Consider the following 12,455-nt stretch of genomic DNA (forward strand, 5'->3'; position numbering starts at 1 on the left):
TGTTGCTCTGGTGTGTTTGTTGCTCTGGTGTGTTTGTTGCTCTGGTGTGTGTGTTGCTCTGGTGTGTGTGTTGCTCTGGTGTGTTTGTTGCTCTGGTGTGTGTGTTGCTCTGGTGTGTTTGTTGCTCTGGTGTGTGTTAACACAATCTTTCTAGCAGATTCAGCCTAAGGTCAGCAGTTACATCTCAGACTTCACAGGCCTGAGTTAGCATGTGAAATATTAAAGTTCATGATAGCACAATGAGGAAAAAGACAGGAGGGACTTTCAGGGAAGGTGCTTTGACAAGCTATTAAATCATGGGGTGTACTTAGTTTTTCAAAGAACTTTATAGGACAGAATTTCAGGCAGTAGTCGCAGAACACTGCAAGTGTCAAGAAAGCTACAATAACCTTGATATCAGAGGCGTTCTCCAGCATGGCCTGTCTGGAAGACATCTCAGCCTGGGAAATGGAGAAATCTCCTTCCAGTGCATTCTGAGCACGGACACTGGCCACCTGACGCTCATACTCCATCTGAAAGGAACGGCGCACACATGGACGCACAACCACACAAATGAGAACAACAGCAAGGCACAAAATATGCTAATTACATCAGAACCACAGAGATTATACCCATGAACCCACAGTGATGCCATAGCAGGCTATGGTGCCTACAAAAATGTGTACGATCCTGCAGGGCTGCTCTTATGTTTTCATTTCACACTGACAGCATAAACAGTGACGATGAAGGCTTTGACTCTGAAAGGCAGTTGCACTATATAGGCCTTCACACGCATATGAACTTAGTGACATCCCATTCTGGGTGTGGTCCTGTTGGCTTCATCAGCTGATGGCCTCCAGCTCGCCTTGGAACGGCCCACTTGGGCACTCCACCCTTTCAGGGACGAGACCCTGTCCCAAGTGGAGGAGTTTAAGTAACTCGGGGTCTTGTTCACGAGTGACGGGAGAAGGGAGCGGGAGGTCGACAGACGGATCGATGACCGAGTATACAGCCATTTACTTTCATGCCAGTTTTAACTGCTTTTCGTTTTTAAATAAGACTCAGCTATTTTCATAGGTTTGGTAGTTCTCTTAACATTCTGACACAACAGCATGGAGAGTAATTACCTGTTTTTTCTTCTTCTTCTTCTCCTTTTTGGTGAGATTAGCATACAGGTCATCTTCTGGCTTCTTGGCCTGCTCTGCGATGACATCCTCTGCACTCTGAGGGTAATAGTCAGAAAAGGTTTATTCACTGAGCAAAGCAGAGAAGACAGGACAACACTCTTAGAGAAAGACTTACCATTGTGGTGTCACCTATGTCACTACCCTCCTCTTCCACATCTTCATCCATGCTACGTGGTCTCTGAGCACTTTTTTCTTTCTACGTGGACAGAATGAAAACCCATCATTAGAGAAAAAGCACACCAACTCCATCATTATCCAACAGGTGGCTGTTGTCCAACTTCTTCATGTTCCAGTGACTCTAAGACTTTAAAATAGAAACTGACTGGTGCTTGTTTGGTTCTAGGTGTTGCACCTCTTAATGTTTGTAATGGTTCACGGTTGCTGCCAAGAAACTCTGTTTTAACAATATATCAGTACAGAAGCTCACAGATCATACAAAGGGAGATATGACAACAGTGTGAAAAGATGAGATTTTCTGTTTATATCTCCTCCTTTTAATGAGGGAATTCTTCTTTCTCACTAAGTGCTCAGGCAGCCAATCACCTGAAGGGTTTCTCACTTATATTGTGGGGGTTCTGGCTGGAATATCAAGTGTCCGATATTTCATACTTTTAAAATTTCACATTTCAAGTCTTTGAACTGTGATGGCTGAGATGACAACTACTGCAAATACATTTTAAGGTTAATGAAATGCAATATAAAAATGTAGTCCACTGACATTTAATAAACTACAGTCAAAGCTAAGAAGCAAACAGAGAAGATGCTATAGACTGAAATAAGGCTGTGATTAATGCCACTGTAGAGTTTGCCATACAGACGTTATTTGCTCAGCAAGACACGCATTGACAGGTATGGATGTGAGCAGGACTCACCTTGCACTTAACTTCAGCCTTCTTGGTCTTCTTTGTAGGTTTCTCTTCAACATCCTCCTCATCAGACCCTGACTGACAGTAAAAGAATCAGAAACTGCTGTTTGGTAAAGTGGAAAATGTCTGCAGACCAACATTACAGACGAGACACATTAAGTGTCCAGCAGCAGACCGAAGGAAATCTGATGCAAGCATGCATTTTTTAAAAAGAGAACACTGAGTCAGTCGCTGGAATAAAGAAGTCAGAGATGTTGACCAGCCTTCTCTTAATAGTACAAAGGTTTTACATTCTGTATGTGCGCTGTTATATTATCAAAAAGAAAAAAATCAGAAACTGAATATCAGCAGCACGGTCAGCACTGTTGCTGCACAGCAAGAAGGTCCTGAGTTCAGTTCCACCATCAGGCCGAGTCTTTCTGTGTGGAGTTTGCATGTTCTCCTCGTGTCTGCGTGGGTTCTCTCCGGGTACTCCGGCTTCCTCCCCCCATCCAAAGACATGCAGTTTGTGGGGATAGGTTAACTGATTCATCTACATTGCCCATGGGTGTGAATGCGGGAGTGAAACACAAACTACCAACGCACAAGTTCACGCGAACTTCACGTAACCAAGCAAACAACACATTTTCTAAAAGCCGAGATCTCACAGATTCCAAAACTGCAAGTTTCGGCACGCTCCAGCCAAGACTCACTGAGACGACCACAAAAGAAGACCACAAACATGTTTCCCCGTTTGATAAACAATAACATGAAATCATGGATATAAACACAGTCTATCTGAAGCAGGAAGAACACAGCTTGTGTTGTGATTTTAATGTAGCAGACTGCTGGATGTACCAACAGATGGCTTATGTGTCTCTATTGCATTGTCATTAACTTTTGTCTCTTCCATTGTTCGAGTTTTATCCTTGTGTTTCCGTGCTCTCCTTCTTTCTCTTCTCCTTCCTGCACCACCAGCTTCTTTTGTTTGGTTTCTTGCTAGAAAGGAGTTTTTCCTGTGCTTGCTCACAGGTCTGATTGTTAATGCTCCAAGGTTCTTCTCTTATATTCTAAAGCCCCTTGAGGCAAGTGTTATCCGTCTGCATTGGTAATATATATATTTATAGAATTAAATGCCTGCACTTAGATAAAGCTACCACATTATGGTCACAGCCATACTGGCAGGAATATTAACTGTTAACACTCTTAACCCACATGACATGGAGTACTGCACCTTTTCTGCAGGTTTTTCATCTTCATCCAGATCACTTTCCTCATCCTCATCACTCTGTCCTTGGCTAAGAGCAGCAAAGATGTTCCCACCCTGAAAGAGACCAGAGATGCTTTACACAGAGTCGGCGTGTGAATGTTGCTGATGGCAGAGGTCAAGCAGAGTGTTTGTGAGTGCTGACAAACCTTTTTCTTACTTCCTTTACTGGAGACAGTGACTGTGGAATCAAAAGATAAGTACATTGAAACAGCGTCATACACTTTATGAGGAAAAAGAAAGATATTGTTTTAGAAATATACCTGAATCCTCATCGCTTGCTTCCACTGAGAGTTTTGACAGTGTCAACATGACATGTTCATCATCTGCATCGTCACCTTTTCCTTTCCGCCGATCTTTCTTTTTTTTCTGAGGCTTGAAAAAAATTCAAATGTTACAAGTAGTCAGAATCTTAAAGACACTGTTCCTGGTGCTTTATTTAGAATTCAAGACCAGTTTGAGCTTAGTGACACCGGTTCTTTTTCAGCAGGGCTGTTTAACCCACAGGCAGGAAGATGGATTGCTCCATCACATGCTTTTGAATGAGCTGGAATTCAATGTGAAAAAGGGTGGAGGGGGGCAAACAAAAAAAAACAGCCTACGCGATACAATTTCCAATTCTGGTAAGATGTTCCTGTCTTTTTGCCTGTGTTAAGTTACAGAAAGTGAATGCTGTTCTTTTCAGTGTTTTAGTTGAACACCTACATGTCATGTTGATTACCTGTTTTCCATGCATGTCTTTCACAGGCACCACGTCCACCTTTTCAGCTTTGCTATCTGTGGCAAGTTCCTCAAAAAACTGGAGAAAAACACATCCAATGAGACATGCTGTCTAAAAAACGATAATGTTATATGTTATATTAAACATGTACTCACAGACTTTTTCCCCTTTTTATCTTTCTTCCCCTTTTTGACAGTTTTTTCTGTTGAAAGAAAACCGATTTGAAATTTTACAGAAACACAACTGGGCATCACTGATGTAGGAAATTCTGTGTATAAAGCTAGAATAGTAACTGTCATAACCTAGTAGAATGGAAGAGGGAATTTACCAACAGTGTGAGCAAGTGCACGTCAGTGCGACAAAAGCTGTACTACAAAGGTAGAAGCACTACGGGGTTGGCTGGCTTTATGCATGTTTGTTTGTGCCGATTTCAGAAGCACAAACTTTGAAAAGAAACACGTGAAAACAAATGAATCACACAACCACGACTGACTAAGGACTACAGGAAATGGCGACACATTTAGGGCTAACAAAACATGTCTTGTTTTGCACCTGGTGTGCCGCTGAGAGGTGCTGAGCTGGAAAGAGCTGAGCTTTCCGTCTGGTCTTCAGTATTCCTGCCAACTTAAAATAACACAGTGGAAGGAGTTGGAGAATATTTACACCCCAAAAACCCAAACAAAAACACAGTCTAGCTTCTCTGGATGTCTTAAGTTACATTTCTCAGTGATCAGAGTGGTTTTCAGCATTTAAGGTTTTTAAATCACATTTCCAGAGTGAGATCACTCCAGAACATCTACAGTGAGCACAAAACCTGCACGAGGGTCTGCAGATGGAAATGAGCCCAGGGCTATAACCTGGCATATTTACATTTGTTAAAATGTTCATTAATATGCATTGTCCCTTTTTCTAAGTAAAGTCCTGTCTTTATTCAACAGTGCACACAGATTACTTCTTTTTTCATTTGTAATGTTGGATCTTAAACACTGACTACAACTTCAGTCAGTTTTAAACATCGTTTTTTAACACTGTCCCATGTGTCACTCAGTGGATTTTCTTTTGCAGGGACAGTTAGTCGCCCACAGGTGGCAGTGACTCTGTTTTGATAAATACTTGCAACCAAACAGCATGTAGTTTAATTTACGCTGCAGTGGTTTCACAGCAGGGCGATTTCATGTTTATACAGTAGAAGAGTTTCTAAAACTCAGCCCTCCTCTAGCTAAATACTCCAAAATCACTTGAGCTGTCCGATTTACCCAGATATAAAACACCCGTCTCAATCTACAGCCGTCCCTCGTTATCACGGTAGCTACGTTCTAAAAATAACCCGCGATAGGTGAAATCTGTGAAATAGCCAGCTTTATTTTTTACAATTATTGTAGATGTTTTAAGGCTGGAAAACCCCTCACTACACACTTTATACACTTTTCTCTCACCCGCAGACGCCTTTGATGGTGCAAAATCGACATGGTTGTGTTTGTTGGGGAGAAAACGTACAAACAGTACAGCACTTTAGAGTCACACTGCCATCGAAAAATCATTATTTAAATGATCAGCATCTGTGCTCAGAAATGTACTTTTTTTATAGTCGATTCTACAGAACCATTCACTCCTTTCAGAGCAATAGGATCCGTAGATGAATGATGGTGGGCTTGTCGTCTGTTTTAACAATAGTTTCTCAACAGTAGGCTGGAAATTACACAGCCAAATCTGCTGGGAAACACACTGGCATTGCTATACCAATCTTACCACTGACAACTTTGCAGTTATCTTATATGCACACCTAGAAACCAATTCAGAACAACCTTAACATAAATGACTGTGGGAAGAAACCCTATGCAGGTACAATGAGCATGCCATCTCTATTTATATAAAGACCTTCAGGAAGGCTTAGACCACAGGATTTACTATATGCTGTCAAATCAGTTGTATTTAAGTACAAATCCAAACGCAATGCCTTTCAGGCAGTTTACCATACTGAAGGCCTTACACATGTTAAATCTAGATCCTAGGTACTTCGTGACTGCAAATCCTCTAAAATGCTGCAACATGGATCCTAATATATATATATATATATATATATATATATATATATGTGTGTGTGTGTGTGTGTTAGCTAGTACAGTTTATTCGGACCACTTGGTAAGGCTCAGCGACATATCTGTCGTTCATTAAATATCAGTTTCTACTTTTATCTTTTACTATTCTCCCTTTATGTTACACGGGTTATTACTGACAGTGTGGCATTAGCTTAGGAAATGGGTGCGTGGTGTAATAGCTTAAAGCACGTTGTTTGCTGATCCATCGTTTGGCATCAGGTTGTTTCCCTAAACCTGTACTGTACCATCACCAACATGAGCTTGAGTCGACCGGTGCTGAGCCTCTGCGTGACCATATTTAAGCTAAACAGCGATTTGGTAAAAGTTGGGCTTCAACAGATCAGACAATACTCAGGCTTCATGACAGTTGCGCTTATTTATGAGATAGCGACTGTTGGCAGCGTGCAGTTTTAAATGAAGACTGTGAGTTTTCGGTATTGTTTCTGTTTATATTCTCTTTATCTGTGCTACTTATCGTTAACTTAGCTGTAATGCTACTTAGCCTACTGGCTAGCTTCTCACGCGTCTCTCACCAGATGCCGGAGTTGCTTCATCGTCCACCCACTCTGCTTCTTCTTTCACCTTTTTGGGCATTTTATTATTTTAACTACAATTTTCTGAAATTAGAGCTGCTAAAAATTTGGTTTGTTTCTCTTCTTTTTTAAGCCAGTAGGCTTTCACAGCCCCACACACATGTGACACAGCGACCTGATGACGTGAAGAAGTCGGATCGCCAACAACGTTAAAATTCTTCTTCTTCGCCAAATGAGTCAGGTGCCACCTCACTTTACCGCCACCATTGTCTTGGATGACCGCGTCCAGAATATTTCTTTAAATACAACCGTGTTTGTTTATCTGACTACGGAATCAGTTTCACTTGTAATTTTACATTAGGCTGTTTTATTTGCAGATAAGCACATCTGGAGAATAAAGAATACAAATATGATATATCCGGGTTTAAGTAATGAAATGAATTGAAATGAGGGTTTCCTGTTCCAGAAAGAGAATTAACTTTAACTCTGAGTCAGCTGCCGTGGTAACAATCACTGTGATCTGCTCGCTAACAGGTTTTCTTTAACAAACTCTGAATTTCTCACTGACCTTTGCCCTCCTGCTGCCCCTGAACCAGCTGACTGACACACCGATTCCTTTCCTCACTCATAAAGGAGCCAATTAATTTGTACAAGTTTACAGTTTTACAAAAACTGAAATTCAGATTTATGTTAGTTTGCTATTTTGTGTAATTAACTTGAATGTTTTTACAGCCACTCAGTCGTAAATATATAATTGAGACAGCGTTTACATTTATTTATCAGCTCAGAATAAAATCAATAGTCTCCATCGTGACTCCATCTGGACAGTGATGCTCTGAGACTGTTAGCTTCCATGCACTGCAAACATTTATGGCCTAGTGTATGTTACACATTTATGAATGATAAATCATCTGTCACCTTGAATCTTGGAGATGATCTGAATATTTGAGTGAAGATGAGGCTGAAATGACTTTAAGATTAAACACTTAACTAAATCTACTCAAAGTAACATGAAATGCAGCTGACAGTCAGTGTTCTGACTACATTAATGTTGAATTGTGTTCATAGGTTGAACTTCAGTCGTTTAATGACAAAACAACATTTTGGTGGTGTCTGACATTCAGAATCTGAGCCTCGACATATTTTTCATTTTTGGCATATGTGCATATGACCTGAATGATATAACAGTGGGTTGAGTCACAATGTTCATCAGTGTGACAGCCGGGGGGGAAGCTGTTTGTGGCGTCTGGTTTTAGTAAAGCGCTCTGTAGAGCCTCCCTGAAGGCTGCAGTTTGAACAGTTTTTATCTGGGATGTGAGGGGTCTGCAGAGATGTTTTCTGCCTGCTTCCTGGACCTTTACAGGTCCCGGATGAAGAAAAGATCAGCATCAACGAGCCTCTCTGCACACCTGATAGTCTGCTGCAGTCTGGCCCTGTCCTGCTTCATGACTGAGCTGAGCCAGACAATGACTGATGTACATAGGACAGACTGGATGATGGCAGTGTAGAAGATGACCAGCAGCTCCTGTGGCAGGTTGAACTTCCTTAGTTGCTGCAGGAGGTACAACCTCTGTCGGGTCTGCTGAGCGGGTTCAGCTCCAGGTGGTTCTGACTGCACCGTCTTATTGTTATATATCAGACCAATGACGGTGGTGTCATCCATGGACTTCAGGATTTTCACAGATGGTTCTCCTGAGGTGCAGTCATTAGTGTAGAGCAGGGGTCCCCAATCCCAGTCCACGAGGGCCGGTGTCCCTGCAGGTTTTAGATGTGTGCTTGATCCATCACAGCTGATTTAAATGGCTAAATGACCTCCTCAACATGTCTTGAAGTTCTCCAGAGGCCTGGTAATGAACTAATCATGTGATTCAGATGTGTTGACCCAGGGTGAGATCTAAAACCTGCAGGGACAGCGGCCCTCGGGGCCTGGGATTGGGGACCCCTGGTGTAGAGGGAGATCCTGCAGACCCTTGTCGATAAATTACTGACTCTTAGACTGAGCTCTTCTCTTTGTAACTGGGTTCTGGACCTACTGACCAACAGGCCGCAGTCTGTGAGGATCCACAATGTCTCCTCATCCTCCATAGTCCTGAGCACTGGCTCCCCTCAGGACTGTGTGCTGAGTCCCCTCCTGTTCATGCTGCTTACATATGACTGCTCGCCTAATCACCCTGGCTGTCATATTGTAAATTTTGCAGACGACACAGCTGTGGTGGGATGCATCACAAACAACGACGAGGCCAGCTACAGGAAGGAGGTGGAGCAATCGAAGGACTGGTGCAGGAAAAACAAGCTGGATGAGATAGGTGGATGATGTCTGCGATCATGGTGTTAAAGGCTGAGCTGAAGTTCGTGAACAGGGTCCTGGTGTACATCCCAGGTTGTCAAGGTGATGTAGGATGTAGTGCAGTCCTACAATGACTGCATCTTTGGCCAACCCGTTTGCCTGTTTGGTAAACTGCGCAGGGTCTAACGAGGGTTCTGTGATGTCCTTCAGGTGGCTCAACACCAGGCTTTCAAAGGCTTTTATGACCACAGACATCAGGGCAAAGGGCCGGTAGTCATTGAATCCTAGGATGGTGGACTTCTTTGGGACCAGGATGATGGTGGAGGCACTTCATATAGCTCCAAAGATCTGTTAAAGATATGAGTTAAGATTGGGGCCAGTTGGCTGGCACAGACTTTCAGGTACGTGGGAGACACACAGTTGGGTCCTGGAGCAGACACACATCCTACTAACAGATTTTTAGTGCAGCTCACGCTCATTTTCAAGTACATTTCACGAAAAAGACACATACACACACTCAACACTCTCAACACTCTCTCTCTATTGCTATCTCTTGTTCACACTCACACCACCACTTTCATATTTTTGTGTTCCAGGTGCTGTATGTTTGCTTTTTTCTTACAGGTGCAGCAGGTGGCGATACATTATGTATTTCTGTTTGTACTCTATCCTATAATTACAGTGGGATGCAAACGTTTGGGCAGCCTTGTTAATAGTCATTATTTGCCTGTATAAATCGTTGGTTGTTACAATAAAAAATGTCAGTTAAATACATCATATATGAGACGCACACAGTGATATTTGAGAAGTGAAATGAAGTTTATTGGATTTACAGAAAGTGTGCAATAATTGTTTAAACAAAATCAGGCAGGTGCATAAATTTGGGCAGAGATTTAAGCCGTCTGTTTCCACAGTTAGGAACATATTGAGAAAAAGATCAGATTAGATTAGATTAGATAGAACTTTATTAATCCCTCGGGTGGGTTCCTCTGGGAAATTCGATTTTTTTTTTTTTTTTTTTTTTTTAGATTAGAAAAAGACCACAGGCTCAGTTCAAGTTAAGGCTGGAAGTGGCAGACCAAGAAACATCTCGGAGAGACAGAAGCAACGGTGAGAACAGTCAGAGTCGACCCACAGACCAGCACCAAAGACCTGCAACATCATCATCATGTGCATCGTTCAACCATTCGGCGCACTTTACACAAGGAGATGCTGTATGTGAGAGTGATGCAGAGGAAGCCTTTGCTCCGCCCACAGCACAAACAGAGCCGTTTGAGGTTTGCTGAAGCACATTTGGACAAACCAGCTTCATTCTGGAATAAGGTGCTGTGGACTGAGGAAACTAACATTGAGTTATTTGGGCATAACAAGGGGCGTTATGCATGGAGGAAACAGAACACAGCAGTCCAAGAAAAACACCTGCTGCCTCCAGTAAAATATGGTGGTGGTTCCATCATGCTGTGGGGCTGTGTGGCCAGTGCAGGGACTGGGAATCCTGTCAAAGTTGAGGGACACATGGATTCCTCGGGTCATAACTTGCACTCCGTTAAGTGCTCATATTACCCCAGTTCTTCAGCAGCTTCACTGGTTGCCCATAGAAGCCAGGATAAATTTTAAAATCTTACTTCTTGCATACAAGTGTATCCATAAATCTGCTCCTTCATATTTGTGTGACCTGCTCCATATCACCACTGTTTCCCGCACTCTCAGATCATCATCTGCTATTCATCTTACTGTTCCGTCATCACACCTTATCACTATGGGGAACAGAGCTTTCAGTCGCTCTGCTCCTCGGCTCTGGAACTCTCTTCCTCCTGCACTAAGAAATATTGACTCCCTCTCCGTATTTAAGACACAGCTCAAAACACATCTGTTTAAACTGGCTTATTCGCTTTAATGCTGATTTTATCTGTTGTCACGCTCTGTTTTGTAATTTTAACTTATTTTATGTATTTTATGACTATTGTTCCTTTTATTAATTGTGTTTTTGTAAGGTGACCTTGGGTTTCTGAAAGGCGCCCTCAAATAAAATGTATTATTATTATTATTATTATTATTATTATTATTATTATTATTATCATTTCCACTCAGTATCAGCAGATTCTGGAGAATCAGAGACAAAGCTGAAGCTGCGCCGGGGCTGGATCTTTCAACAAGACAACGACCGAAACACTGCTCAAAATCCACTAAAGCTTTCTATGCAGAGGAACAAGAACAACGTTCTGGAACGTTCATCTCAGCCCAGACCTGAATATTATTGGACATCTGTGCTGTGAGTTAGAGAGAGCTGTCCATGCTCGGAAGCCATCAAACCTGAATGAACGAGAGATGTTTTGTAGAGGAATCGTCCAAAATACCTTCAGCCACAATCCAGACTCTCATCGGAGCCTACAGGAAACGTTTAGAGGCTGGAGTTTCTGCAGACGGCAGATCTACTAAATATTGATTTCATTTCTTTGTGGTGCCCAAATTTATGCACCTGCCTAGTTTTGTTTAAACAATTAAAACTTCATTTCACTTCTCAAATATCACTGTGTGCGTCTCCTATATGATATATTTAACTGACATTTTTATTGTAACAACCAACGATTTATACAGGGAAATAATGACTATTAACAAGGCTGCCCAAACGTTTGCATCCCACTGTATATTTTTCTCTATTTTCTCCTCCCTTCATTTTTTTCTTCTGCCTGTCCCGCCTTAGACATTGTCATACTATACTACATATAATGTAATAGCTGAAATAACACAAATAGAAATGAATAAATAAACAGATAAAAGAAAAACATACATGTGGATAAGTCTTCATGCATCCTCTGCCAGAAACTTTGTACAGGCATACAATTTAGGGCCAGAACGGTTGATTTACTCCAGTTAGCATACTGGAGTATACTGGAGTTTGCTAACTGGATGAGAACTTATCTGTGAGCGTGTTTGTCTTCAGAAGAGAGATTTGTGTGTTCCATAGGAAAAGTAATACATCATCAGCATATCGGTTTATCTTATGGTCTATATTTTCAGTTAATTTCCTTTACTATCTACATTTTTGGCAGATTGCTCCTGCTAGTGGTTTGATTTAAAAAAAAAAAGTGAGGGGGGAAGCAGACAGCCCTGTCTTGTGCCCCTCTGTAGGTTGAAGCTTTGGGAAATAAGATCATTAGTCGTAGCCGATGCGTTTAGAGAGCTGTATAGTGTTTTGATCCAATTTATGAAGAATGAACCAAATCCAAAATTAATTAAAATAAGGTACAGCCATGGTGTGGTGTTTTGGTCATGATAAAGCTGCCTGGTGACGTAAAACCATGATGCCAGCTAGGGAGCCTCCTTGGATTAACTTTCGGATCAGGAACAGGACCTTATGTCGCTCCAGGTTCTCTTTAGGAAACTCACTGTTCACCTTGAAGTCTGCTCCTCTCGGCTCCCACTTACGGCTCTTCACCGGCTCCTTCTGTTCAAAATGGTCTATTGTTTGCCTGACTCTCTGAGGGCAGTGTTTCTGACATCCATCCATCCATCCATCCATCTTCATCCGCTTTG

At 42.0% G+C, this 12,455-nt stretch overlaps 1 protein-coding gene across 2 annotated transcripts in view; it reads right to left on the bottom strand.

Annotated features, from left to right (window-relative positions):
• abcf1 (ATP-binding cassette, sub-family F (GCN20), member 1) overlaps positions 1-6,849 on the bottom strand; it is a 17,421-nt gene extending 10,572 nt beyond the window's left edge. The window contains exons 1-11 of one of the 2 annotated variants that reach the window (XM_005950049.3): positions 6,632-6,849; positions 4,552-4,623; positions 4,155-4,201; positions 4,000-4,077; positions 3,542-3,653; positions 3,428-3,459; positions 3,246-3,335; positions 2,039-2,110; positions 1,282-1,362; positions 1,107-1,202; positions 390-512 (exon numbers count right to left, since the gene is read on the bottom strand). In XM_005950049.3, coding sequence (XP_005950111.1) covers positions 390-512; positions 1,107-1,202; positions 1,282-1,362; positions 2,039-2,110; positions 3,246-3,335; positions 3,428-3,459; positions 3,542-3,653; positions 4,000-4,077; positions 4,155-4,201; positions 4,552-4,623; positions 6,632-6,692 — 864 coding nt within the window. In that variant the 5' untranslated portion in view covers positions 6,693-6,849. The remainder of the gene's footprint in view (positions 1-389; positions 513-1,106; positions 1,203-1,281; positions 1,363-2,038; positions 2,111-3,245; positions 3,336-3,427; positions 3,460-3,541; positions 3,654-3,999; positions 4,078-4,154; positions 4,202-4,551; positions 4,624-6,631) is intronic. The other variant, XM_005950050.3, reaches the window with a different exon arrangement.
• Positions 6,850-12,455: the final 5,606 nt, after the last annotated feature.

The sequence above is a fragment of the Haplochromis burtoni genome, unplaced genomic scaffold, assembly GCF_018398535.1.
Source record: "Haplochromis burtoni strain Fernald_Lab_line unplaced genomic scaffold, NCSU_Asbu1 Contig_711, whole genome shotgun sequence".
In the NCBI taxonomy this organism is placed as follows: Eukaryota; Metazoa; Chordata; class Actinopteri; order Cichliformes; family Cichlidae; genus Haplochromis; species Haplochromis burtoni.